This window comes from Pipra filicauda, unplaced genomic scaffold, assembly GCF_003945595.2.
Source record: "Pipra filicauda isolate LSUMZ 115617 unplaced genomic scaffold, ASM394559v2 scaffold219_size1829416_pilon, whole genome shotgun sequence".
Classification (NCBI taxonomy): Eukaryota; Metazoa; Chordata; class Aves; order Passeriformes; family Pipridae; genus Pipra; species Pipra filicauda.
In genome coordinates this window covers 1,374,537-1,402,328 of record NW_024104331.1, presented here as the reverse complement: position 1 = coordinate 1,402,328, position 27,792 = coordinate 1,374,537, and the positions used below count along the sequence as shown (strand labels likewise).

The 27,792-nt window shown below is 43.8% G+C and overlaps 1 protein-coding gene and 1 long non-coding RNA gene across 3 annotated transcripts in view; one reads left to right on the top strand and one right to left on the bottom strand.

Moving 5' to 3' along the window:
• Nucleotides 1–27,792, top strand: part of LOC120323245 — a 41,790-nt gene that overhangs the window by 6,372 nt on the left and 7,626 nt on the right. Inside the window, exon 5 of one of the 2 annotated variants that reach the window (XR_005563547.1) lies at nt 17,000–18,031. The exons of the other annotated variant lie outside the window; for it this stretch is intronic. This is a non-coding gene — a long non-coding RNA (uncharacterized LOC120323245). Of the gene's footprint in view, nt 1–16,999; nt 18,032–27,792 lie in introns of those variants that run through there. 2 annotated transcript variants of the gene reach the window in all.
• Nucleotides 512–26,750, bottom strand: MYOM3 (myomesin 3). The gene is made up of 37 exons (XM_027740201.2): nt 25,918–26,750; nt 23,678–23,812; nt 23,463–23,537; nt 22,669–22,828; nt 22,267–22,424; nt 21,188–21,283; nt 20,433–20,521; nt 18,011–18,055; nt 17,656–17,796; nt 16,957–17,118; nt 16,552–16,693; nt 16,260–16,459; nt 15,917–15,970; nt 15,481–15,608; nt 14,709–14,892; nt 13,829–14,003; nt 13,109–13,230; nt 12,285–12,472; nt 12,006–12,132; nt 11,193–11,371; nt 11,003–11,117; nt 10,569–10,725; nt 10,131–10,240; nt 9,594–9,638; nt 9,338–9,474; nt 7,764–7,908; nt 6,707–6,766; nt 5,903–5,970; nt 5,505–5,615; nt 4,674–4,761; nt 4,004–4,042; nt 3,449–3,554; nt 2,531–2,694; nt 2,160–2,196; nt 2,025–2,047; nt 1,879–1,934; nt 512–1,175 (listed from the first exon to the last, which is right to left on the bottom strand). The coding sequence occupies exons 2-37, from the start codon at nt 23,782–23,784 to the stop codon at nt 879–881; spliced, it is 4,290 nt and encodes a 1,429-aa protein (XP_027596002.2). The 5' UTR covers nt 23,785–23,812; nt 25,918–26,750; the 3' UTR covers nt 512–878.

The window sequence follows — 27,792 nt, the reverse complement described above, 5'->3', positions numbered from 1 at the left end:
TAGATGTCAGTAATGTGCATCTAAATCTGAATTAAATTCAGTTTATTATTGCTGTTTTTCAACAAGCACTGCGAACATAGAAGACAAAAGGTAAAATAAAACATGGAACATTGCTTGGAGAGTGAATGCAGGAAGTGAACACGATGTGTTATTTTTTCTTCTCACCAGCTGCACCAGGAATTCTCACTCATTACAGCCCTCAAATGATATTCCTTGCTGTCTGTGCAGGTGTGACTGTTGATTTTGGAAGGCATTCAGTAGATTATGTGTCTTGCAGTTATATTGCTTAATTCAAACAGAGCCTGTATCCCAGGGGTGGGTGACCTCTCTGAGTTCATACCTGTCAGTAATTCTTCTATTTAAATAGAAAACCAACACTGAACTTCTTCTTAGAAATTCTCAACCTCCCTTTTAGTAAGTTTTAAAGAAAATTCACACACAAAGAGCCAGTTTTATAGTTACATTTACAGGATAGAATCCCTGAGTAGCAAGGATGAAGTAGTGCTAGGGAATAAGGCTGGTTTTATGTGTGGAGTGTGTCCTGACTTCCCACACACACACTGACTGATTTCATCATGGATATACTCAACAGCAGTGCTGAGATGTCACCAAGGGTTGAAGTTTAATGACACACACATTAGCATTTGTCAGCTACAAGAAAATCCATAACACATAGTGATTTAATACAAAAAACCTCCACCAAAAACCTGGTTCTCACGTGTGAATCCTCTGGTATTTCCCACACAGAGTTCAACTACCAAAATAAAAACACTGAAATATTTCTAAAATAAACATAGAGACACGAGCCTGAATTTTAGGGCAGAGACACTGAAAGGAGTTAAATTCCTTCTAAATTCAAGGGGACATAATTAACTAATTCATTTAGGCTTTTTCATCCTGATCCCAGCTGGGACTTCCTGCTCCGTTCCTATCGGGATCTCTCCGTGTTTATAGACACTGATAGTGACCTGCCCTGTTTCAGACCCATATTTATTCTTGACATAAATGCTGTATTTTCCTGTGTCTTCATTGCAGACTTTCTCTATGGTGATTGTCACCACTGAACCCTTCACATCCATCTTGTACCGGTCTTTGAACACAATAACCTTCTCGTTTTTGAACCAAGTGATTTCTGGGTAAGGATCTCCAGAAACACAGCAAGTTAAACACAGGGTCTGTTGTAAAACAAGAGAGCAGAGACAGATTATGAAGTTATAAACATGCAAGGAAATTCAGTTCATAGAATCCCAATCATTTAGGTTGGAAATAAGACCATCGAGTCCAACCCTTACCCCAGCACTGCCAAGGCCACCAGTAAACCATGCCCCCAAAAGCCACATCCACATGGCTTTTAAATAACAAAAAGAAAAATAAAAATCAATCCTCTCATTTTCCACAGGTGACATTCCCAGACTGCCACTCCTTTTTCTGGTATCTTCTGGTATAATCAGGATTAACCTGCCTGAATCCACTGGGCCTGACTTGTATTTGTGCTACTGCCTTTTTATAGCTTCTTATGCTGTAAAGTCACACTTAAACAGGCACATGATGAATTTGCAGTTATTGCACAGGGTTTTTGTTCTGCCTGTGTAAAGGGGAATGTGACTCAGAAATGTAAACAGGGAGTTGGTATGATGGGAAATTCAGGTCCAGCACTTAAAGGCCTTAAAAGTCTAATCCTATGAAATGGGGAGACAACAGAAAGGATCTGGCTGTGAAAATGAGCTGGGGGGGTTCCCACTTCTCACCCCTGGCAAATGCAGGAGCTCAGAAAAACTGCTGGGAATGTACAGGAGGGGAAAACAAGCAGTTTTCCTCCCCATCAGTGATTCTTCTGTGTCTGTGCAAGGGCCAATTAACGAAGTTACTCAATATTACCTTATCCTCCATGATGGTGGCAACATCTGGCAGACCTTGAACAACTCTGGCACGACCTGGGAGTGAACAAATACGACCTTTTAGATTTTCTTATCAGCAAACCACTTGGCTTTATTTTACTGAAGGAAAGAAATTAATTTACTTACGCTTTTCTGCTATTGCTGCTTCCCTGCAAGTGAGAGAAAATGATTGTGGTTTTATTTATTAGCCATTGTATTCTCAATTTAGAGTATGACACTCAAAATAGATTTAGCTGTGAAAACACTTAGGCAGGAACTTACTTTAGCCTTCTGTGCTCAGCCAGGGCGTCTTCAAAGGCTGCAAGAATGAAAGGTTTTAGGGAGAGTTGCTGTTTGGGTTTTTTTTGACTCAGTAAATTTATCATAATGCCTCAGTGTTGGGATCACACAGATAAATGTAATTATCATCTAGATGGTGTCTCTGCCTGCCTTAGGGAAATATGGCTCTATTTCTATCCTGTTGAAATAAGTGGGACCTTTCCAAAGAGAAGTTCAGAGGGGGGAAAAAAATCTCCAACAGTTTGAAGCTCCAGCTCAGACAAAGGAGAAAGGAATCCCTGCCCTGGCTTTGGAGGACTCTTGGAAAGCAGCTCAGGTATTTCTCATTCCTGGGATGGTTTGACTCAGCTCACCTTGCCCAGACAGGTCTGTTGACAGTTTGTGGGACTTGTTCCCATCAAATAACTCCAGGGTGTATTTTCCCTTATCAGCATCCGTGGGGTTCAGGATGTGGAGCCAGATCCGATTCATGGTGCTCCCAGCTTTCATCCTGTCACGGCTTTCTAGTTGTTTATCCCTAAGCAAACACATCACCTCATTAGTATTTGGTGGAGCTGGATAAATTAGAGCATTAACTTTTTTTAGACCTGTGCTGGTTGGAAGTGTGGGAGTCAGGATTCACTTCAGGGAGAGTTTTGTACTTAGTCACTTGTGGAAATCCCATGGGGCATGGGATTTTAGGCAGTTTGCCAGAGCTTTACAAACTTAAAAAAGACCTTATTTAGGAGATTAAATAGCATTTACGTGTTGAATATTTGTAAGCATTTAGCCCTTAAACATTATTAAAAATTGGCCTCCTTATATATGTGTGAAGGTGGTGTCTAATAAAACACCATTTCTCTATTTATAAAGACATTACGAGGCTAAATTAGCCAGTGTTTGGGAAGAATTTTATAGTGTTTGGGAATATTTGTTATTCAGAGTGGGGGAATAGAGTGGTTTAGGAAAAGAGTAGTAGAAATAAAGTGTTTGGAAAAAACCCTGTCTGTAACCAAGGAGGCTGTAACTGAGCAGTATTGTAAGGGCATCATTATTATTCTAGTAAAGATAATCACTTATAAATATTTCTGCAGTGCTAAGATAAAAATCACAGGACTGCTCATTCTGGAATTCCAAGACATGTTGCAGGATGAGAGTGAATTGTGGTTTTCAGCCCTTACTCAGACAAATCTGCAGTTGCCTTAAATGGGCCCAGCTGTTTAATTTTGGATAAACAGTTACAAGAAACAGAGTTCCAGAAGAGCTTTGCAAATATTTTTTTTGGGACTCACTTGTGATACCAGGTTGTTTTCATGTAGTCTGTGAAATACTTCACATCAGTGTAGATTTTGATGCCTTCCTCAGTGGGCTGGATTTTCAGAGGTGTAGCAGAAAGAGCTGAAATTGAGGAGGACTTTCAAGAACACACAAATTTAAACGTCACACCAACAAAATCCCAAGGAACACGGTAACATTTCGCTGTGGAGAAGGTGGCTGGCTGAGAGCAGGGTGGAATTCTGCCTCTTGGAGACCCCGGAGCTTTCAGGAGCTGGAGAAAAACGTGTCTCTTGTAGAGAACACGGGGCTGGGCTACACATGTCAGAGAAGTAGCACAGCTTGGCCAAATTCCCAGAGCAGTGCTGGGACAAGGAGCAGGTGCCAGCACAGAGTTAATTTGTAAGTGCAGGGGGTTTTAAGTCCCTGGATTTATTTACTGACCATCCTCCTCACACTGAAGGAGAATGGGTGGTGTTTTACTGGATCCAAACCCAGGGGCAGCTCCAGAGCAGTTTGCTCTGACTGGGACATCCCCCCTTTCTCCCCTTCTGTTATTACTGATGACATACCACTGATCCTGCACAGCTCCTTGAGAAGCTCTTCAAAGGCTGGAAGACAAAGATTTAAATGTCTGTAAATAGAGTATTTATCAAATCACATCTGATCTACCAACTTTATTTCACTGTGTTTAGGATGTTTTATATCCACTGGTTATTTGTTGTCGTCTTCTGTTGCAGAGCTCACTGGGAATGGAGTTTTTGCCACTGATTCATGTATTTTTAGGTGCTGGGCATTTCTTACCAAATTTAGATGCTCCTATCTTCCTTAACATTCAACATGTGCAACCAACTGCCTCCCAGAAAAGAGATTTATGTGTCAGGTTTAAATGATGGATTCCAGATGTCGGGGTAGGATTTAATCTCGGGAAGCAGAATCTTCTGATTGATGCTGAGTTGAAGTGACTGAAAAATTCCTGAGCTTTTAACTATGGTGCTTGACAGAATTTATAGTGCAGTCCAAACTTGAGAAATGACTGCAGATGTAAATGACATTATGATGTAGATCAGGAAACCCTTTAAATTTGACCAGTGAATTTTTAATGCAGGTTTTAATCTCTATAAAAAGTACTGTGGTAATTAACAATGTCGTAGAAAGTGATGAAATTTGGTTTTAAATCCAAAAATTAATCCTAGGCAGGGCTGTCAGTGTGTATTATTGTGTGCTACAAGGTTCTCTTACCTCCTTTTGTGAGATCCAGTTGGGTGTAGTCCTCTCCTCGCTCATCTGAAACAGCTGCTTTGTACTGACCTTCATCTGCTTTGGTCACCTACCAAATACATGGGTAATATCTTTAAAAAGAAACAAACCCCAAAACCAAACAACACCCCTCCCAAAAGGAATTTCCCATATCATTGAAACAGGGTTGGGAAGAGGGGGAAAAGCTGATATTTTCTTCTTGTTGTTTTCTAGCGATGATTTGGCTGTTTGAAATTAAAATACAAAATCAAACCCAAACAAGATTGGAAGGAGCCACACAGAGACTGCACTGAAGCTCCCCCTGCACCACCAATCTCCCTTTGTTGAGCTGCACCTTCTCTGAGGCAGTTCAGATTACAAGGGGGGTTATGGCAGCTTCTCTGGCCTTCTCCATAGGTTAAACCATAAAATTGCCTTCAGTTCATTCTGTAACGAGCTCAGTAACTCTTTTTTCAATGGCACTAAAGTTCATCTCCAGAACAGGCAGCCAGTGCTGATCAGAAAAGCCCTCGGGTTCTTTTTAGCCTCTCAGGATGTGTTAAACTTTTAACAGCCACTCACTGTTAAAAACATCTTATTTCTTATTAGAATCATAAAGTCAGAGACTGATTTGGGTTGGAAGGGACCTTAAAGATCCTTTAGTTCCAAACCCCTAAGGCAGGGACACCTTCCACTAAAATCATAGTCATTAAACTACAACATTAGAAGTTTTCTCCTCTCCCCAAAACACGTGGAATATTAATAAGATCAACCCATATTTTTTTGCATTTTCATGTGATCACCAAAGCCTCTGAGTTGTTTTGTGGTTTTCACCTTTGGAATACGTAGAGTTCCTATCCCAGTCTGGGGGTCAAACACACCACCTGCTCGTGCTTTCTGGTTGAAGAACCACTGGAACTTGGTGTCCTTCCTCAGGTTTGTTGCCTGTTTGAAGTCAACATTTCGAGGTCAGGATCCCAAATGCATTTTAATTCTCAATTCCTGGATGGCCTTCTAACAGGAAGCATCACTTACAATTAGAGAATTGCTCCAGAATCTTAGAAACCCCCCCTTCTTTATTAAAATTCCTGCCCAAAATATAACATCTCCTTACGTTCATTGGTTGGCAACAAAGCATTTGGATGAACACTTCATATCCTCTTAAAATCCACACCTAAAATTGAATGCTGAAGGAATTCAGCCGGGGCAGTTGCACCCCGGGCTGTGTGTACCTTGCAGGTAAGGAGCACCTCACAGCTCTCTGTCACCTTCCATCTCAAGTTCTCTATAAAATGTGGACCTAGAAAAGAAAATAAACGTCTTGGGCGCTGCGTTTCCGCAGCTCTCTGGTGTTACCCGCAGAAATGCTTCCCCCTAGTGCTGAATTCCCGCAGTGCCGCTGAGGGAACGCTCTGGAATAGGGAGGGGAAATTGGGAGATGCGCTTTCAGCCTGAACGAAGCAACTCAAGCCGGGAAACTGGACCTGTGGTCTAATGTGTTATCACAGTCGTTATTAAGCGAATATTTTTACCCCTCACGGGAAGGGAATAATCTTTCCAATTTAGTAGTTTTTCCTCTGAATTTGTTTTAGGAACTTCCTTATTCATGAATATAAATTGGGGGATAAAATGAAAGTGGAACACAGGGATCTTTATAAACTTATCTAGAGAATCCTGTTTTCTCCAGGGAAAGTAAGTGGATCTTAATTAAATTTTTTTTCATGGTATTCATTATTACATATAGACTGGACAGTTTTCAGAATTCAAAAATGTTACAGCACTGATCCAGCAGATCCATACTAAGAATTCTGGGTAGTTTGGCTAAAGTTATTTAAATAAATTATTTTGATTTTTAAGGGCAGGACAAAGTATCTGAAAATAAGGAGTGTTATCCTAGAGTGGTAATCAGCTTAAATAATGTGTTTAAAAAGATGATAAAGAAAAATATTTAGAGCACTCAGTGAAATAACTTTGCTTGGGTTTTGCCATCCTTTTGACACACTTCTGGCAAGTGATGAACCTCTGGTTTATCTTACCCTGCTTTTTCTTCCATTCCCTCCGTTTTGCATCAGCCTCTTCTGCAACTTTAGCAAAACCTACGGAACAGCAATGGACAAAGTCAACAAACCCCCCCGTGTTTAGAAATTTCTGCTCCCAAAAGGTGTTTTAGAAAATGAAGGAGGTGTCTTGACCTTACAAAAAGCTTAACCCCCCCCTGAAATAATAACTTTAAAAAGCAAGAAACCACAGAAGGCAGAGAGCACAGGATTTTCCTAGTCTTGGACAACCACAGCTTCTCTGCCTCGTTCACTGTCAGCAAAGATAAATGGGCACTTTTAGAGCACAACTCCTCGAATTTATTTTGTATCCTGAATGTAGCATGTGCTGAATCACTCTGGGGAACTGCCTCTTTCTCTCCAGGAGTCAACTAGACTTGCCATTTTAGAGACATTTTCCATTCAAAAACTTTGGAAGCTTTAGAAGGTCACTCAAAAGCAAAATGCAAGAACTGAAACTAGAGACAGGAACTCGATGGGGAAGGATTTGAAAGGCAATCTTGTTACTTTCTATTTTTAATTCATTTTAAAAGGCTCTCTGTGCTGCATCTCCAAGGACCCTGCATGTTTCATGTTGCTTTGCTGCCTGGCCTTGTCCTGGAGTTCAGTTGACACTGGTTTCTTTATTGCATTCAGTGCAATGCAATCACCCAGCTGTTGAATACACTGAATTTTCAACCTGATCCTGTCCTGAGATAAACATGTACTAAATAACACATCACACAGTTTGCTGCCAAGGCACAGTTTGCCATAGCAAGGTAATATGTGAAACATCTGAAAGAAATAACTAAGCATTCCACTGTTTTTATCATCAAGGACTCTATTTATAAGACCAAAAGCTTCAATTTTTGTTAAAGAGAAATTCAGGTAATTTCCTAAATGATTCCTGGACTTTAAATGTGTGCTAAAATAAGTATTTGCTCTCCCCATTCCCAGTGTGCTGTTGTAACTGCTGGAAATACTTGGGGGCCTCAAGTGCCTCACAAAGTTTCCACTGGGCATGGCAGTCTATATTTGATCCCGAATTTCCACTTACATTCATCCATAAGAACTAGGGTGAATTGGTTCTTGGCTTTCCCATCCTGCAGCTGGGCTGTGTACATCCCTTTGTCATCTGCACAGAAATCCTGGATAATCAGTTCTACGAGACCTTTCTCCTTGACAAAGTTTATCTTATGTGTCTGTGAAACGAAGAAAATACGATGAATTGAAGAGTTTTTCCACAGTATCGTTTCCACTGCTCCAAGGTCAGCTCCTGGCACAGCATCTTCTACAATACCTTTCCAGTCATTTTGTATTTGTATCTTTATAAACTTCCCTCTTCTTACAGGATAATGAAGCCACTGCACTCTGCTATTCCATCCTGTGAGATTCAGCTATTATTTATATGTGTAGGAATAGCAGAATTGCTTCCAGCAGAGCCTTCCTCAGGGAGAAAGTTTTTTTTAAAAACAAATATCCTTCCTGGATGTTATGCACCTTTCAGCTCACTAGAATCTCTGCGATTTTTAGTATCACAGAAGTGTTGCACTAATTAAAATCTGTGACAGGTAATTGCATATTTGGCCGTGATGAGTAACATTTCCACCCTCCTGCAGGTGCTGCTGAACCTCCTCCACATACACCCCGAAACTGCCAGATGCTCAAACATCAATATCATCATTCTGCCTCACTGCCCTGTTTGCTCCGAGCAAATATTGTCCTTACAAAGAGCCTGACAAACACTTTTAATTGTCTGTAAACATGTCAGCCCTCCAGTGGGGAAGCGACAGTTCTTAGAAGAGACAAAGCCTTAGATAAACTTGTTAGGTGTTGTTTTAAACCCCCCAGCACGGCACTGACAGCTCTGAACTGCTTTGGGCTGGTCCTTTGTTCCCTGGGCTCTGTTTCTTATCTTGGCGTTGCCACTCTGCACTGAACTGACAGGCTGCTGATTTATACTGTGCTTCATTCTCAACTGTTCTCCCCTCTGGTCCTGTCATTCCAAATACTTTTCAAATGTTATAATATTAACTTGATATGGGAAGACAAGGAGGAGGCCTGAGCGTTTTTCTGGCTGTCTCAGGAGGTCGGGGCACGCCGTGACACACCAGGCAGGGCTATTTCCAGTGCCCCACACTGGCAAATAAATCACTTCCATCTGCTTCTAGGATTCATGAGATTTGTCTGTATTTAGTTCAAATAAAAGCCTCAGCTTGGCTTGGGAAGGCAGAAGAAAAATATCCCATCCCATTCCAAGAGATGGAATTTCTTTAGCATCCACTGAAATGGGTCGAGTGTGGTCCCCCAGGACAGAGCTCTGCATCCTGCACGGGTGCATTTGGAGCATCCCACAAATTACACGTGGCTGAGGTTTACTGTCAGAAAAGTCCTTTATCAAAGGGAAGTGGCAAGTTGTCAGAGGAATATTGCTGAGGAATATTGCCCCTGCCTGTAACTGTGTCAGAGCTGCAGCCTCGCAGCTGGGACTGCACAGCTCGAGAATCAGGCAGTTGCCTTTCTGTTTAGGCACAAAATATCAGATGGGAATTTAGAAAACTGGGAATGTACCCATTTGCTCTATCTCCCCGTACAGCAGAAGTCAGAATGAAATCCAAATATAAAACCTACTGGAGTACTTTTGAGCTCCTTGTCATTGAAGATGAGGTGCAGCTCAGCGTTCGGGGACAGCTTCTCCACCTCCAGCCACAGCCTCACTTCTCCTTTCTCCAGAACATCAATGTTCCAGCCAGATATCAGCTTGATCACTGGCAAACAAAGAGAACCATGGAGGGGAATCACAGGCAAACCACAGGACTTGGCTCAGCCAGGGTTCCCCTTTCCCTGTCTGTACATGTGGTTGTGGTGTTTTACTGCTTCGACTTACGTGGGTTCCTGATTTCATGGCTACGTTTCAGTAGCTTGTCCAGATCTGAAATGTAAAGAATAAAAAGTCATTTGGATACATACAACTAGGCCAAAACAAATTAATTGTATCCATGTAATTTAATTTGTTAATGAACTGTGCCAAGAAGAAAGAAAATACTTGATAATGGGAAGGACTAGAGAAGGTTGTGAAGATAATTCTTAGTTGTGTCTGAATAAAATGTTGGTTGTATCAATTCAAGGAGCGTGTTAAAGAAGTTTTAAATCACTGTGGTAGTGTAGCTGTGTGTGAAACCTGAACTGTGATGGAAAAATGACTTTCCAGTCGAGTTGGAAGCATGGAATCTTTCCTTAGGGCACTGTAAAAGAAACTGCCCTTGAGACTTCAAGGAATGGGAAGCATCTTTCTAATGATGCCACTATCATTAAGTGACATCAATCACTTACTATTCCTCTACAAGAAACTTTCCTCTAGACATCTAATATTAGAAAATTAGGGCACACTAGGTTTTTGTTGTTGGTAATTAGTAGGGTTTACCTTCTTTTGTTAGAGTGCAGCTGGCAGAGATATCGTCATCTACATCCGTGACCTCCACTGAATAGACACCCAGATCCTTTTCTGAGGGCTCTTTCAGTATAAGCTTAGATCTAGAAGTAAAAAGAACAACAATAAAAATTATGTTTTCCTCAAAAAACATGCCTCCTCTAACAGAATGCAATACATTTGATACACCCAGAACATGAAATAGAGAATTAATTGGCATTTATAAATGACACCGAGGAGCAAGGCAGAAACACTGGCAATGTGACAACTGGTGACCTGCAGGTTGCACTGAACAGTGCATTTCAGGGACACCAGAGCTGGGAATCAGGGAAAGGAGAGGGAAACATTTGGCTTCATGTTTTTCTTAGTGTTGAATGTGTTCTTTATTCAACAGTCCACAATTAGTTTTCTCAGTGTGCTTTACATACTCACCTATTGCCTTTCTCTTCAGTCTCAACTCTGTCAGGATCTGGTGGTCCTTTGTAGTCCTTTGACCAGCTAAATTCAGAGGATTCATTCTTTTCAGGAGCTTCAAAAGCCATATAAATGAAACCCTCTTCATCGACCCCAAGTTCAATTTCATTTGTGCCTGTATGAGTAAAAAACATTCCTTACCAAAGCAGATCAGGGCTGAGCTTCTGCACATCTAACTGAAAAAACAAACAAACAAACAAACAAAAAAACCCAAACCACAAAGTGTACAGTTTGAGTAAATCAATTTGGGCAGTTTGATTTGCTAGTCTTTATTTTGACTGGGGGTCTTTCTTGCTCTGAAACAAGTAGCTGGTGCATCATAAGGCAGTTTTTCACTGGAATCATCATTCTACCCACAGACTCACACGATCTCATCACTTTTAGTTTCATACCAGGTTTGGTTTTGGCCACCACAGGATCCGAGGGGAGCGAAGGGGGTCCAATGCCAGCCTTGTTCAGTGCTCTTACTCGGAAAATATAGCATTTCCCTGTGTCCAGGTCTGAAACCTGCAGGAAGCATTGTCAGGAATTAATGTGAGACAACTGAGAAGCACCACTTGGATACTCAGAGTGTGTACAGACCTTCATGTGGGTTGTGGCTACGGGTTGTTTATTTATCCGTTTCCATTCCTCTGAGCCTTCTTCACACATGTCCACATAATACCCTGTAACTGGACCTGCTCCCGTGTACAGTGGTGCTTCCCAGTGGAGCTGCAGGGATGAGTCTCTCACTTCACTGCACCTCACATCGTAAGGGGGGCCTGTGCAGAAAAAGGAAAGCTGTCCAACATTCAAAGCTGCAGCTGGGTGCACTTTGGGGTTGGGGTCAGAAAGGGTTTTAAGGTAACAAGTGACTAGGAGATGCTTTCTGTGGTAATTAGGGGTAGGCTCTAGGAAAAAAAAAAAGCATAAACCAGCTGCTTTAATGCTATTTACTGTGGTGTAATAGACAAAGCAATTAGGATTTTAGATCCAGATTGTTCATTCTCTGGAAGCAATATTGTTAAAAATACCTGGGTGCTGTATCTGTGTAGTGCAGAAATAATACTCTGAACTGGGACATCCCTGGAAATGTTTTTGTGCTTTCCTGTGCTGGCAGGAACATTTACACAGATGTGTAGTGTTCAGAAGCCCCTTGGATTCATGGGCGAGTGAGGAGATAACTAATACACCTAGTGACATTTTTGTAGATGATTTGTAGGGGCCATAACTAATACACCTAGTGACATTTTTGTAGATGATTTGTAAGGGCCATAACTAATACACCTAGTGACATTTTTGTAGATGATTTGTAGGGGCCATTCACTTAAGAGTTGGACTCAACGATCCTTGTGGGTCCCTTCCAACTCAGAATACTCTGCCATCTGTGATGACAGTGATGTACATGAGAGGTACCTGGTTCTGGCATCGTCCACTCCTCACACCTGAACAGGTCGCTGGGCTCAGACACTTCCCCAACTCCAGCCCTGTTCATGGCACAGGCACGGAATTCGTACAGGTGACCTTCCTCCAGGCCGCTGACCTTTGGGTGCAGGAGGGCAAACATGGTCAGTACAGCCCTGCTGCTCTGGGGAGGGGCAGAGGAGACTCCTAGGCTGGAACCAGCAGAAAGGCAGCTCAGCCCTTGGTACAGCTGTGCTTGGAGCAGCACAGGGTCACAGCTGAGAGCAATACCGTGCAAACTCGCCGAGGAATTGGTTGGATGTTCACTCCATGCCAGTCCAGCTCGGAGCTGTCGTGCTGGTCTAGGAAATAACCCAGGATCTTTGTTCCTCCTTTGCGCTTCGGGGCTTTCCAGCCGATGGTCATGTTGGTCTTCCCACAGTGCAGAAGGACAAACCCGTGTGGGGCCGATGGGCAAGCTGAGCAAAGAGAAAACAGGGAATTGTTCAGTGCAGGCTTGGGAAAAGAGGCGTAGTCCAAGTGTTGGGAGGAACTGTGCTGAGGAAATCTCAGTGTGCTCACATGTGAAGGCTCCCTAAATACCACTTTGGCAGTGTAAAAGGATTTGAAGATGACCAGGTTCTCATTTGGAAGTCACAGCAAAAGGCAGGGCTGTGTCTCAGGATGTTTCTCCCGTGTTGCTTTATGGATTGTGTGACAGAGGAGGTGAAAGCAGGGGATCAATAAAATGAGGAACATGGAGGGGCAGATCCTGGCTGATGTGGTCAGTAGGACTTTGTAATTGCCCTGAGAAATTCCCAATGCTGATTTCAAGACACAGCATAACTGAGCTCTTAAAATGGTCACCTGTAGCAGAGCCAAGTTAATACTGGGAATGTAACACACTGCTAAGTCAAAATGCTACTTAACTAACTCTGCCCACCCGTGGCAAGTGCAGTTGATGGCAGAAGCTGCAGGGCACAAGAAAAATCAATTCTCTGTTGCTTTACTTCTCAAACATTATCATCATTACGTGCAGTAATAGATATGTATGCTAGATGGGGGGTTGAGGGGTTTCATTTTGGTGTGTTTGTGCAGGGTGTGTCACCACTCACCGATCGCTGGCCTGACAACGATGGGATCTGTTTCTGGGGAGCTCTCACTCAGTCCTGCCTCACTGACAGATTTCACACAAAAGACATATTCTTTTCCAGGCTGCAGCCCAGGAACAGTAAATCTGGGAGAGTAAATTAATATGTTTGTGTTTGACTGTGCAAAGTAAAAGTAAACAGTGCTTAGAACAGACAGCAACACGTTATTAATAAGGCTTTGTTCTTACAAAAATCATTATTTGCCATTACATATTAAAGTGTCACCCAATAAATCAGACAGTGGGTATGGAACAGGTGGACAGGAATCACTCTGCTGGCTGGAATTGTCAGGAGGAAAACCAGGACTTTTTAATGGACTTTATGTGACCCCCACAGCGAGAGAGGGACTCTACATCCTACATGTGAGTGATGCCAACTTACTTTACTGGAAAACAAGCAAAAAAATGGAATGTGGTTCTACTGGTGCCCCAAGGTGTGTGTACCTGCACAGCCCCAGTCTGAGAAGAGCACACAGACTTTGCTGTCAGCCTGGCTTTGGGTGTAAAAGTGAGGCTTTGAGCAATTCTGATTTCTCAAGGAGGACGTGGTGTTTGTGTGTGGGCGAGCCTGTGGGGGGGGAGTGAAGGAAGGTCTTTTTTTATCTGAAATATGACTCCAGCCAGAAACAGAAGAATCCAGGTTGGGCCCTGTCATCTCTCAGTGGAGGAGAAGAGCTGAACTCACTCATTGCATGTCACGGGCTTGTTATTGACAGTTTGCCACTCCTCTGTCCCAGTCTCCCTGCAGTAGATGTAATACCCAAGGGGCTCCAGACCATCCTTTGGCTTATCCCACTGCAGAACAACAGATGTCTTGGTGTCTCTGAAAGCTAAAACCTGAGATGGTGGAGGCAGAGGAGCTAAAAAGAGAGAAAAAAATACAGAGAAAAATAGGGAAGTTTAAAATCTATAATTTAAAAAAAAACCACCAAAACATTCTGAGTTGGCCTGTTTGATTTATTCACCTTTTCCAGAGCACCATTTTCAAATTGTTGCCCAGAGAAGCTGTGGCTCCCCATCCCTGGAAGAGTCCAAAGCCAGGTTGGACAGGGGTTGGAGCAACCTGGGCTAGTGGAAGGTGTCCCTGCCCATGGCAGGGGGTGGAATGAGATGAGCTTTAAGGTCCCTTCCAACCCAAACCAGTTTGTGACTGTATGAAATTAGAGCAAAATGCCATGGACATTGTCCCAGTCTACAGACCCTGGGTTTATGTCTGGGTTTGCCACGTCTCCTCTTCCTCTGCCTCCTGCCTGAACCCCCCAAAACAGGGGGTCATGCTTCCACACTGGTCTGTGTCACCTCCCTCACACCCTGCTGGAAGCATACTTGGATTAAACACAGGCTTCAACTGTTTCTATTTTATTAAATGTAATTCCCCCCCCGCTGCTTGGTTAGATTTACACTGCACTGACCAACTGCAAAGTAATTAAACAAGGATTTAAGGCTTTGAGAGATTTCCTTATATCAAAGCAACTGCTGTGTAATCACAGACCGTGAAGTTTAAAAGAAGGGGCAGGCAGGGGAACTCCCACATTATTTTCAGAGCAGAGTAATGAAATAATTACCCAGCTTTGCTCCAGCAGTCACAGGCTGGCTGGGCAGGGATGGCTCACTGATTCCATACTTGTTAACGGATCGCACACGGAAACGGTAACATTTGCCTTTAACGAGATCAAAGAGTGCAAATCTTGGGGAATTAACTGGCATGTCCAGATTAACCATTTGCCAGGAGTTGCTGCCCACAATCGACTGTAACGAAAAAGGTGATGATTTACAACTTGTTTTGTAACTCAGGCACAACCCACCCCCCCCTCCCCGACAGATAACAGAGCTGATCGTTGTAGGAAAGTAATGGGAAAAAAACCAACCAAACAAACAAAACCACAAACCAAACCCATACATTACAGATATCTTGTTGATATACCCAAACTTTTCTCCCATGGCAACAGAGGGCCCCTTTGCAGGAGAAGTGGTGCAGCAGGTGAGAAATGAGTGTGCATGAGAGGAGACTGGGAGTAGATACTAATTAACCAGCAAAATGATTAGTGGGGAACAGGACAGTGAAGGACTGTGCAGTTTTTCACAGCTTTTCCACACTTTGGGGCAGGAAGGGTCCTTCCTGTTAAAATCCTGCCACTGTTCTGCAGTGTAAAAGTTTATTCTCTGTTAACTGTTAGTCCTGGAGTGGGTGTCAGAGTCAGGATGAGGTGCCCTGAGGAGCTGGAGGGAGGCTGAACCAGCCACTTTTGAGGCTGTGGTTCTCCAGTGCCACAACCCACTTGAGGAAGGAATGGTTCTGCTCTGCAGTTCCCCTTCTATGTGATGTTATTTTCTTACCTTTTCCACATAATAATTCAGGGGCTCTCTGCCTCTTGGATCTGGTTCATCCCAGGCCAAAGCCACATAATCTTCTCTGACCTCACTTGCATGAACATTGGTGGGTGGCAGTGGAATTTTAATGTGTCCTATGGGAAGGCAGAAAGGCTTTAGTGATAATGTGGCAGGAAAATAAAGTTCTTTTACAATGGCTGCTGTTTTCCCACTATAAATTAAGATTCATCAATATACAGGAGGAGACAAGCCCTCTGGGGACACAGAGGCAAACCAAGATTCTGATGAAAGGCTGTGCTCTTTGGGATAGTTCTGATCCTTGTGCAGTTTATTATGGTTATCTTCCAAAGTATCCTTTCTCCAGTCATGTTTTCACAGATCTCCTTGTTGCAGAACAATCACTCCTCTCTTAGAAAAAGGCTCAGGGGAAATTGGAACTTACCTTCCAGGTCATCCTTGGATATTTCTATCGTCCTGCCTTCGTCGTACGGAATAACTGTAATGTCAAACAGGGCAATGTTATCCACTCAGGGGAGATGCTGGGAAGAGAGGCAGAACCCAGGACTGTGGCATTTGTTATATGCCTAATTATATACCTTTCATGTCACATACAATGGTATTTTGTTGTTTTTCTGCCCAGAATAGTCCCAAGGTGGGTTCAGTGAAGGCAGAGAGTGTTCCAGTGGTGTTTGTGAGAATGGGGAGAACTTGGACAAACTGCCTTCAGTTATAGCTGCAGCCTCCCTCTGTCCTTGAGGAGAAATTTTTCCTGATTTTGTACAAACCTGTCACTCTCCTGTCCCTGTTGGGATCATATGTTGTAACTGGATCACTGGCTTTTGAGGGGTGACTGATGCCCACTTTATTGACAGCCTTTACTCGGAACTGGTACGTCTGTCCCTCAGCAAGGCCCAGGACAGGGCACCTGCAGGTTTTCACAGGCTGGGCATTGCAGGGAACCCAATCCTCTGACCCAGCAACACACCTGGAACAAAACACAGCCCAGGGAGTTCCTTCACGGTATTCCCACAACAATATAATGAGCTTTTTTAGCTCAAAGGTGATTAACTTACAGACCTTTCAATAAGGTACCCCAGGACTGGACTTCCTCCATCATCACTGGGTGCTACCCAGGAGACAATCAAGCAGTCTTTGTTCACATCGTGACATTTCACGTTGAGTGGGGATCCAGGAGCACCAGGAGTTTCTGCTGCAGCATCTGTGGAAACACCGAGGGATGGTGGTTACTGTCTGTTCCTTTCTGTTCCAAAATTTTCATTCAGTAGCTTAATTTTAAGTGTTTCAGGACCATTACATTGCAGTAATGCAAGCCTTGTTTTCTAAATCACTACTGGAAATAAGATTTGGTCACTTCAATAGCTGCATCCCTGCGCAGAATTGGGAGCTATTTCCTTGTGTGTGAGGTTGGGAATTCCTTCCTGCCAAGGTATCATGGAAGGAGGTTTTGTCCTCTGCATGTACCTCTAACAAACACATAAGTGGTCTGTTCTTTGTACCCATCCAGGGAGGGGACACGGATGGTGTAGAATCCCTCGTCCTCTTTGTGGGCACACGGCACCGTCAGAGAAGCCTCCCGGTCCTGGTACTTCAGCTCCTGACGTTGGGAATTCTGCAGCAACTCACCTGTGGAGCATGAGAAGGGGGACAGGAACTTCACCTGGAGTGGCTGGTTAGGAGTGGCATAAAAAAAAAAGCAGCAAAACCCACAAAAGAGCAAGATGAGAGTCTGTAAGACATTCCTGATGTTATTGTTGTGCCTCCAAGTTATAGCCATGGACTGCTCCAACTTTGCTGCATTGTTCCTGCTTTCCAAAAAGCAGATAAAGATCACCAGTGTGGCCAAGATGGAAATCCCTGATTGCCAGCTGAGTATAACGAAAGTTTTTTCCACTTGGTGCTTTCTCTGGATAGGACTAAGGCTTTTAAGTTATTCCCGTGGGCAGGAATGTCCTTACCTCTGAAACATTTTAGTGGTATCAGCCTTTACAAGTGGGGAAAACACAGAAATTAAATAGTGGCATCTGTATCTTGAGGAGAGCTGAGAGCAGCTCAGGAATCCTGAATTTTGATTCTTTTCTGTGAACATTCAATCACAGCTATAAATTCCAAGGGTACATTCTTAGAGGTAAAGACATATAAACTTAGGTGTTGTCTACAAACCATCTCTGAACCAGGTGATGTCTCGTTGGTGGTCAAGTAAATCAGAAGAGAAGTAACAGGAGAGGGTGAAAGGCTCCTTTTCTCTTGAAAATAAGGGTTTCATTGGAAAAGCAAAATCTGCCTCTCTGGCCATAAGGGATCCTGTGGAATAAGAGTAAAAGTCAGCAAGATAAAGAGGCCTCCAGAGCTTTCCTCCCTGTAGTGTTTTTATTGTCATACATTTAGAGTGGTACCTGAGCTTGCACTTTGCACATGCAGTCAGGCTAATGGGAAAAGCTCTGGCTCAGGAAAAAAAAAGAATCAAGTTGCTTCAGGCTATAAAAATAAATAACAATAACATCAATGATTTACTCACTTTTGTATATTTCTGAATCAAATCCTGACTCCTTTCCATGGTATTCTGTAAGACAAGAAGGAAATACTTTTAGCAAATCTCGTGCCAGTGTTTATCTTCTCCTCAAAAATGTCCAGTGATGCTCAGCAAACCGTTTTTCCCTTGAAGCAGCCCTTAGTGTGAGCCTTCAAAGAGGTAAAACTGTGATTCATTTGACAGCTGATGCCCTTCACAAACAACTGGGGATGTGTCTGCAGAGGGGATTGTTCCCATGGCTGTACCAGTGTGAGCAATACTGCTCTGGATGCTCACGTGCACTCAGTTATTCAGAGCTGAGGAGGGTTTTTCAAGGTTGGCTTCTGCCTTTCAAAGCTGCACTAGGCAAGTTAAAAGCAAACAGAATAAAAATTTGGGTGAAAGCAAACCCCTGGCTTGAAACAGCATTCCCAGAGGATGATGTGGGATTCTTGAAAACTACCAGTGACTGGGACTTCAAGATTTAACCAAAAGCAAGGATATTTCTTCTGATACACTGAGGTAATCCCTGGAGCTGAGGGAAGTGTGTCCCCACATCACTTGTTTCAAGATTGTGGATTCTTTAGGGGCATCACAGGTGGGTGCTGGCCCCCTCCACCTGCTCTGACCTGTTGGCACCACATCACAAAGTGACATTATTTGGAGCTGAAATCCAAGAACTGATGCACTTAACACATGATGAAACTGAGACACTTTCTTAAGTTGGCAGGAATGCCCATAAAATAACGCCTGTTCTTCCAGTGACTGAGGTCTGGCAGTAGCTGAGTCGCTGACAAGCAAAACACGAGGCTGAGTGGTAACAGCTGAGGAGGAAAGAAATACAAAGCATGGGAGCTAAAGCAGAGCCTCATCCCAGGTTCCTGGGAGACCCTCAGTGATGTCTTCAGGGAAAGTGAAAGCCCAGAGACCCTCCCCTGGCGTCGAGGCCGTTGCAGAGAGAGCGGGGCCGGGGGCACAGATGCCATCGGCCTGCCCGGGGCACGGGGAATGTTTCCAGTGCAGGCAGGATTAAGGCCTTGCTGGAGTCTCTATTTTCAGACTGTTAAATGCAAATAGCAAGAGGAAGACTCATGTTACTGGGATGGCATGAGAAATCCTGGGAGAAGGGGCAGAGTGGGCCCCTCACCACAGCCACAGTGGTTTGGAAAGCCTGATGAGAGACAGGTTAATCAGGCACTTAGAGGTGAGGAGAGCCATCTCATCCAGGGCTAGACCCTTATCCTGCCATCACACCCTGATCCTAAAGATTCTGACAGGAACTGAGAGGAGGATGTGGTTATTGGCATGGAATTTTTCTCTCAGGCAGCTGCTGCTGCTCTGTGGCAAAGGCCAGTTCCTGAGGTGTGGACACTGTGGGAATGCAGAAGCATTGCACACCTGGCAACTTTTTCTGTATTTCTGCCCTGGGGTGAGGGTATTTAGAAATCTGGGAAAGCTGCAAATGAAGGTTTTCTGGGTTATTATACAGAACCCTTTAGAACTGGTAAATAGCTGCTGCACATTTCCAGGTATGTTGAATTTTGACGCCGTTCAATTAAAGGATCTGAAAGATATCCTGATACACTTCTGTTACAATTCTGGAGTCACATTCTTCTGTAGGGATACATATCCCAAATGGGATTCAGATGTGATCAAAATATGGCATGTGAAGAATAAGTCTGATATTAACATAACCCATGACAGAGCCAAGAATATATTTGCAGCACTAGTAATAAATATATTTTCTAAACCAAACAAAACCCATTCTGTCTGAAAACATAGTTCAAGCTGGCTTTGGAATTCAATCAGTTGAAGAAACCCATCTCTTCATGACCAAAGACATCCAAACCAAACCCTTCCTATTCATCTGTTGACATTTGAATTATTCCTTATGCCAGTTATTTTAAGAACAGCACAGATCAAATAAGAAAATCTTGTATTTGCTCTTGGTAGTTACTGATATGAGAGAGAAACGTGGTATTCTCTGCACTACTGCACTGAGAGGTCCCTCTGAAAGCCACAGGTCTTGGTAACCAATTTCTTGCTTGTCTTCAGAAATGCAGCAGAGTCTTGCTAGGCCTGTTATGTATTTAACTGTGTGGCTGTTTCATAGCAGAAAAAAAATGCCTAAATTTAGTTCAATTTTAACCCAGGGACAGCTGTGTCCATATGGAATCTGAAAGATTTTGGCTGAGTCCAGAAGTGACTGAGAAAGAGAAGCTGTTCTATCAGCCATGTGCATATATATCAGTGGCAGCCTAGATTAATTTAGCCAGTTGTGCTTTCTCCTCACTAACAGGTGAGAGGAATTCTCCTCTCCCATTAACAGTGTTTTTTTTCCCAGAGTGAAAATATAATATATGAAAATATTTTGAAGATTCTACAGAATTTGAAAGTTTAAAGCCAAAGGAGCATATTTTGTACTTACTCCTGACCAGCACCGTGGCAAATGAATAAGCCTCTCCGTGCTGGTTCTTCACTTCCACACTGTATTCAGCAGAATCTTCCATGGAGCATCTGAAAAAAAACCCAAAACACATTCCCCCTCCTTTTTAGCTTTCAATTACTGTTCATATTTCACAGGACAGATTCAAAGGGGTTCCCCGTTAATCCCAGAAAATAAAAGGAGATATTTGCTTTTCATCCATAAGCTGCTTTTCCTTTCGATTACAAGGATTTCTGATACTTTGTGGCCAATTTTTTCTCTTGATACCTGAAAGCAAAACATTTCAAGTACTGAGCAAGCAAAAGACCTGTGGAACACTTGATTTCACTGAGGATATGCATGTGTCTATCACATGTATAATTCTCAGAGTTGAACTGGTGTCTTTCTGATCACACTGATCCATCCTAAATCACATTGCTGTGTCTGTTTGTGAAGTGCTTCACGTGCGTGGCCTTACCCTGAAGGAGAAAATGTTGGTGATGCCTAAAAAGAGGAGGAGAAATAAATTAAGGCTCTAAATTTTATTTTTTTTTAGGATTTTTAAATGAACTGCTGTTTTATGAACTGCTGTTGAGATTGGCACAGGTTTAGCTCAAAGACAGCGCCCTGAAGTCAGGCAAGGTCAGATTCCAGAAGAATTACCTTTTATGGTTTATCATACACAAATGGGGAGTTGTGGCAGAGCAGGTCTTATTCAACTGAAAAAAACCCAGCTCAGCCAAGGGCACACACATTACCTGCTGATGTGCAGGGTCAGCATCCCAAATTTGTTTTTTATCTTGTATTTCCCTGCTGGGGCCAGGCGGGGATCGATGGGCACTCCGTTTTTAAACCTAGTTGAACACAAACAAGGTGCTATTAGGAAATTACCTGTCTCAAACACAGCAGAAAAGAGGAGTAGATACAATTCCCTCTTTTACAGGTCTCCCACTTCAAAACAGCCTTGCAGCTGACCTAGGTCCCCTCCCTAGTCCTGCTTGCCCCTTCCCTAGGGATGCTGGTGGCTGCCTGAGGCAGCGTGGCCTTGGCTTAACATTCCCTGCTCTGCAGGTCGTGGGAGGGAGTTTGCAGATGTCTCTGCTTTGTGTTCCTCGGGGACCTGTGGGAGGATCATATTCTCTTTGCTCTTTGAATAATTCAAAGAGGCCCCTCTGGAAGGACCCAGGACATGGGGAGCTCCCTGCCTGTGAAGTCATTAGTAATCCAAATGTTTGCCTACTTAAACCTTCCAGGGGAGGAAGGGTCCATCGCTTTGACAAACTGATCAAATTGTTTTCTGAGGTGATCTTTCATCTATTTCCATCTCTCTGCTATGGTGTGTGCTGCAGTCAGGCCCAGAACTTAACACTCCTTCCCTGAGGTTGGCAAATATGCAAAGTGAGTAAATGTGAGAGTTGTGTTGTATTTTACGAAGTGTAGAAGCAACAGCAGTTTAATGCTGAAACTCTCATGGTGTCCAGGGCAGCCAGGCCTTGAAGGTGTGTATGTGTGAGGTGGTTTAGTGCTGAAGATAGATCCTGGTTTCTGAGACTGAAATCCCAAGTTTTTCTGCATGACAGAGGACAACACCAAGGGAACAGGGAAATAAATCTACATGAATAACAATCCCAGAAGGAGCCCTGTTGGACTGTCCACTGCTTCCAGGCCCACGGAGTACTCAGTGCCCTTACAGCAGAGCTGGAGAACTGAGAGTGTTTTCTGTGACCTCTGAAGCTCCCCCTTCCTTCCCTCTGGCAAGACATGGATGTTATTCCTCTGGCTGCTCCCTGGAATGCACAGATTTTGCCCACAGGGGTCATTGCTGGGACTGACCTACCAAGTGACCTGCGGTGGTGGGGAGCCCAGGACGGTACAGGCCAACTTCACATCCATCCTCTCCCACACTGCGTGTGCTCTGAGGGGGATCCAGAACATGGGGGGTCTCCCTGAGCGCAGCTCAATGTATTCCTTCTCCACACGTGCCTTTTCCACAGCCTGTGACAAGGGGACACCACATGAAGGCGATGGAAAGGGATTCTGTCATTGCACAAATTCTCTTACAAAAGGGGTGTGTGACAACGCCTCGGTGGCAGGAGCACAAGGCCTTGTCCTTGGTTTGAGCGTCTCTGAGGTTGTCCTAACACCTGCTGAGGTTCAGGATCCTCTCCAGGGTGCTACTATTGGCTGTAATTTTAATCCTGTTGGCATTTCTGTTACCAGTGGAGGTGTCTGAGCTGACCTTCCTGCGCAGGGCTTTCCGGTCGGCCCTCACGCGCAGCAGCCTGCAGGTCCGGATCACCTCCTCCTCGAAATGCTCCATGTCATTCCCAAACCGAATCCTCTTTTGCCCTCTCTGTTCCAGCTCTAGGATGTCAGCTTCCCTGCTTATCTTGTGGTCCCTGGAACACAGGATGGTAAAAAGCCATCAGAAGTCAAGATAATGCTTTTATTTTGTTTTGGTGGTTTTTTTGCTGTTGTTTATAGCACATATTTTTGGTTAAACCAGAAGTGTTAAGGACAGAAACACTGGCTGCTTGCAGTGTGGGTATGAATGTTGGGCAGTTATCCCTCACAGGAACCAGCAACACTCCCATGAGAGATCAGACTTCCATGGCACAAGACAGGGACCCACTGTTTGACCACTATTAATGCCAGGCACGAAGCTGGGAGATGGATTGAAGGGAGAAGGGATGTTGGTTGTTCAGCCATCACAGAAAGATGAACAGCAGGATCAATGCCAGGATTTTCAGAGTCACATCAGCTACCATTAATTTATTAATCTGACTGTTATTTTCCACTTATTCCTTTGAAATCTGGTTTCTCTTAGTCCTTTGCTTGTGAGCAGGACAATATTCCTCATTATCACAGGTGCCAAGGCACTATCATTTAATTTCCTGCATTTTAGTTGAGATCTGCTGTTTTTAAAGGAAGAACCTTTCAATTGAACCTGCTGGTTTTGCTTCCAAACAAAATAAATTGGAAACTGTGACCCTTAGAGTGGTTATATTTGAGTTACCATGATTCCTGACTTACTTTGGTGGTTCGGAGGTCAAGGCAAGGGCAGCTGCTATCGACAGCTCTGAAAGGCTGAAAGTCTCTTCTTCCTCACTTCCAGAGGCAGACACATGGAAAAGAACCCAGACAAGATTCCATGAGTTCATAAACTCAAAACTCAGCAAACCTGTGAATGTGTAGAAAGTCCTGTCTGGGCCCAGTTGACTCGACCTGTCCCCAGCTCTGGGGCTCACCTGGTTTTGAATTTTTTCTTCCTGGTTGTGGAGGTCATTTGCAAGCTGTGTTTCCTCTCCTCCTTCTGCTCCTCCTCTCTGTGGTGGAAGAAGGTTCGGGTTCCCATGTTGGGAAGTCAGAAATGAACTTTTTAGCTGGAATAGAATAAAACATAAAGTGGTTTTTCAAATAAGACACCTCAACAGAATATCCCAGAGTTATAATTAAGTCCTTGCTCTGCTTTGATGTTCAGGGGCTGTGAGTGAAGGTTCACATGACACCATTTGCTGACTTTCACACTGTGAGAGGGGTTTGTGCTTCTGTGAAAAATGGAATCAGATGAAGAAATGAAGTCCTGTAACAGAACAGTCAGTAGGCAGCACCTTGTGGATGGATTTGTTTCCCCAGGACTGATCCTGTGCTCTAAATCTGGTGGATATTCTCCCAGGGAGTTCCATTAGATCAGAGCCCCAATATAGCAGGCAGGCAAATGAGCACTGTGAGAGGGAGACCAGAGGGACATGGAAGATTAGGGATAAAATAAGATATGGAACATCAGATAGTGAGATGTGGAAGAAAAGTTTAGGAAATAAGCAGATTTTCAGGCTGGAAACTATATTGCAGGGGTAGCTGTGATGGCAAAGAGCCTGTGACCCCCAGGCTGTGATCACACCTGCCCCTACCTGGATGTGCCAGGGATTAGATAAGGCAGTGCTGCTGAGCCAAGCACACAGGCTGCTGTGCAGGAATCATGGAATGGTTTGGGCTGGAAGGGACCTTAAAGCCCATCTCATTCCACCCCCCTGCCATGGGCAGGGACACCTTCCACTAGCCCAGGATGCTCAGCCAGTTCCAGCTGCTGAGACAGAGCACTCCTTTGCACTGTTCCCACCTGCAATTCCCTATTCCCAGGCTGGTGACAGGAACAGTTACAGTCCAGTACTTTGGGAGGATAATGCTTTATCCAGTCCTTTGGTTGCATCCTGAGAGATCAGTCATCACTTCTTAGCCCTTAGAGAAAGGTTGATAAAGCACGGGGAAAACAGCATCCTTCAGAATGTGAGCCTGAAAGGACTTGCTCAGCAAGCAGCAGGATTTTCCCAAAGAGTGACCAGAGGAGCTTCCCAGGGAGATCCTGCTCCGACAGGTGAAACCTGGGAGCAAACACTGGAGCAAACCCTGGCACTCTTGGCTCCCCTCCATCCCCGGCTCTGCCGCAGCCCCTGCTCTGGGAATCCACAGCTCGCTGCTTTCAGGCTCTGACTAATGGGTGGGCATTAAACTAAACTAAATTTTAAAAGTCTGTCCCTCCTTATCTCCCTCTCCCCTCATTTAATTCAAACCCACACAGCACAAGCCTTAAACTGTGCACATTTACAAGTTCTGAGAGCTCGGGTTACTTTGTGAAAGCAGCTTTGCAAATGCAATTGTTGCCGAATAAAATTTGCTCAAACATACTTGTAAATCTTTCCCTAGCTCATGTTCCATGACTGAAATTTTCCCTTGGCAAATTTTCCTCTTGGATTTTAGCTTTACTGCTTTCTAATCCGAGCTCTATGAAAAAATACAGACCCCTCAGCTTTCGCCAGGACAATTTTTTCATGCTATTTTGTTCACTTGTACAATTTTCTGTTGATGTAAATAAATTTATAAAAAGCCCATGGAAAAGCACAATTGTCCTGGTAAATGCAAAATATCCCAACATGAAAATAAGGAATTAACATGATAATATTTCCTTAGTAGATGTTAACTTTGGAAGGAACAAAGAAATGTTGGGTAAGAAAGAGAAAATAAAACAGGCTTTTATGGGAAAATATCTCTGTGATTGCATGAAATACTGGTCTCTTCAGGACTGATTCAGCTGCAGAATGACTCCTGTCATCCTGGGCATCAGATCTTTGTGTCCATGTTCACAAATAATTACTGATCCAGATTAATTTTTACTATATAATTTTTATTTTTCCCTGGACAAATTTCAGTGCTTTATAATCTGGTGTTTGTGCAAAGATACAGAGTTCTGATCTGCTACAACCTACACTTTTCAATTCAAGCATGTATTATTTTCTAAACAGAACAGAAAAACAGAACAGAAAAACAGCAATTATACTTTAAAGCAGACACAATGACAAAGCACAGTCTATTTCTGAAGTGCAAGTCAGACAAAGCTGTCATGAAAAAAAAAAAATAACTGATGCTGCTCTGAAGATCTTATAAAATCTCACAACAAACAGCAGCTTATTTACAGATAAACCAAACTCACCCAGTGAAGACTCTGCTGAGAGCTCCTGTCCTCAGGCAAGAGAGAGGACAAAGGAGGCTTCCCTTCTCCCTGGTGATGACACTAAGAATGACTCTCCCCAAAAGAATGTTCCCCATGTTGGAGTGCCCATCCTGGAGTCAAATTTAGCCTCGTGCCCTGCCCTCCCCGGGACAATGGGGAGCCCCTGCGTGGTCACTGCAGTGCCAAGGACTCCCAAACTCCCTCTGAATCAGGCCAATTATTGCCTTTGCCAAAGGATGGAAGGGAAGGCAGGTGCCTCCAAAATCCACAGGGTTGGATTATCCTCTGCTCTTTTAGGATAGAGGCTCACAAAGCACCTGAACTGAATGATGAGTATTTTAACCCCCTCCAGGGATTTCCCTGGGGTTAACCTTGCCACTGCTGTGTAAGAGAGTGAAGTTATTGACTTTGGCATCTCTTTAGCGAATGGCAACTCCAGGCAAATCTTGTCAGTGTATAATTAGACCAGGAGCTACAGCAGCTCTTATGTTTTGGTCAGCTGTGACTGTTTTACTTCCCTTTTTACAGGCAAATGAAGCCTTGGTGCCCCAGTGGAGGGTGAGTTTGGGTATCCAGCTGTCCATGGTGGTGTCTGAGAGTTTGGGGTCACAGAACAGAGTGCTGGTTTTCCATTTATTTGAGATGATCTTGCAATTCCAGCACTCAGGATAAACCCTTCCCAGCAAGGTGAGAGGCAGGAGATATTTTTTTGTGGTGTCAGAGGCCTTATGGAAATGAACTCTCCCATCAAATCTGGCCCAGGTTGAGTCACCCTGCCCAGATCAGTAGGATCCATTTCTAAGAACCTTGTTTGCTTCACCAGCCAAAGAAGAAACCCAGGATCAGCATTAGAACTACAGGGACTTCCAGGTGGGAAGGTTATTTGGTGGCTGTGTTTCAGACATTCCTAAGAAAGCAACAAACAGGAACAACTGGGCAGGCAGGCCTGAATGTGCTTTGGTATGAGCTGAGCTGTCAGAGGGAAAGAACATTATTCTTCCATTGGTTTTGGACAGTTCCATGGCCATTCGAGTGCTTTCCTGAATTTTATATTATGAGAAGTAATGGGTAGTTATTTGTTTATTCTACTTAATATTAATAATTTCATTCATCTTTGTCACATCAACACTGTTATATGCTTTAAGAAGAGTCTTATGCTCTCCTCATATGAAGGCTGACCACTTTTTTCACCTTTTTCTTGCAAAGACATCTAATAATCATGTCTCACAGCTCTCATTATCTCGGACTGAAGAGAAAGGAGATACACATGGACATTTTAAATGCTCTGCAGTATGAGGCCACTGCTCAGCACTGAGATCCAGCTGCTGCAGTCCTGCTGCACCACTGCCCCATCACTGACAGCAGTGCTGGCAGGCCAGAACTAAGACAAAAAATCTATTTTATGTAGATACATTTATAGAGAGGAGCAGGCACTGATCCCTTGTCCTTGGTGACCAGTGACAGGACCCAGGGAACGGCTGGAGCTGTGTCAGGGCAGGGTCAGGGTGGATCTCAGGGAAAGGTTCTTCCCCCAGAGGGTGGTTGGGCACTGCCCAGGTTCCCCAGGGCAGTGGGCACAGCCCCAAGGCTGCCAGAGCTCCAGGAGTGTTTGGACAACGCTCTGAGGGCCAGGGTGGGATTGTTGGGGTGTCTGTGCAGGGCCAGGGGTAGGACTGGATGATCCTTGTGGGTCCCTTCCAGCTCAGCATATTCTGTGACTCTATGAACTCTGCTTCATTCTGCCTCCAGAATTTGGAGCTTTCATTTGTCCCTTGAGTTAAGATTTTCCTCAGAGGACTTGTTATAAAACCATCAGTGACTTTTCCATAGTGTTCAAGCAGGGAGGGCACATTC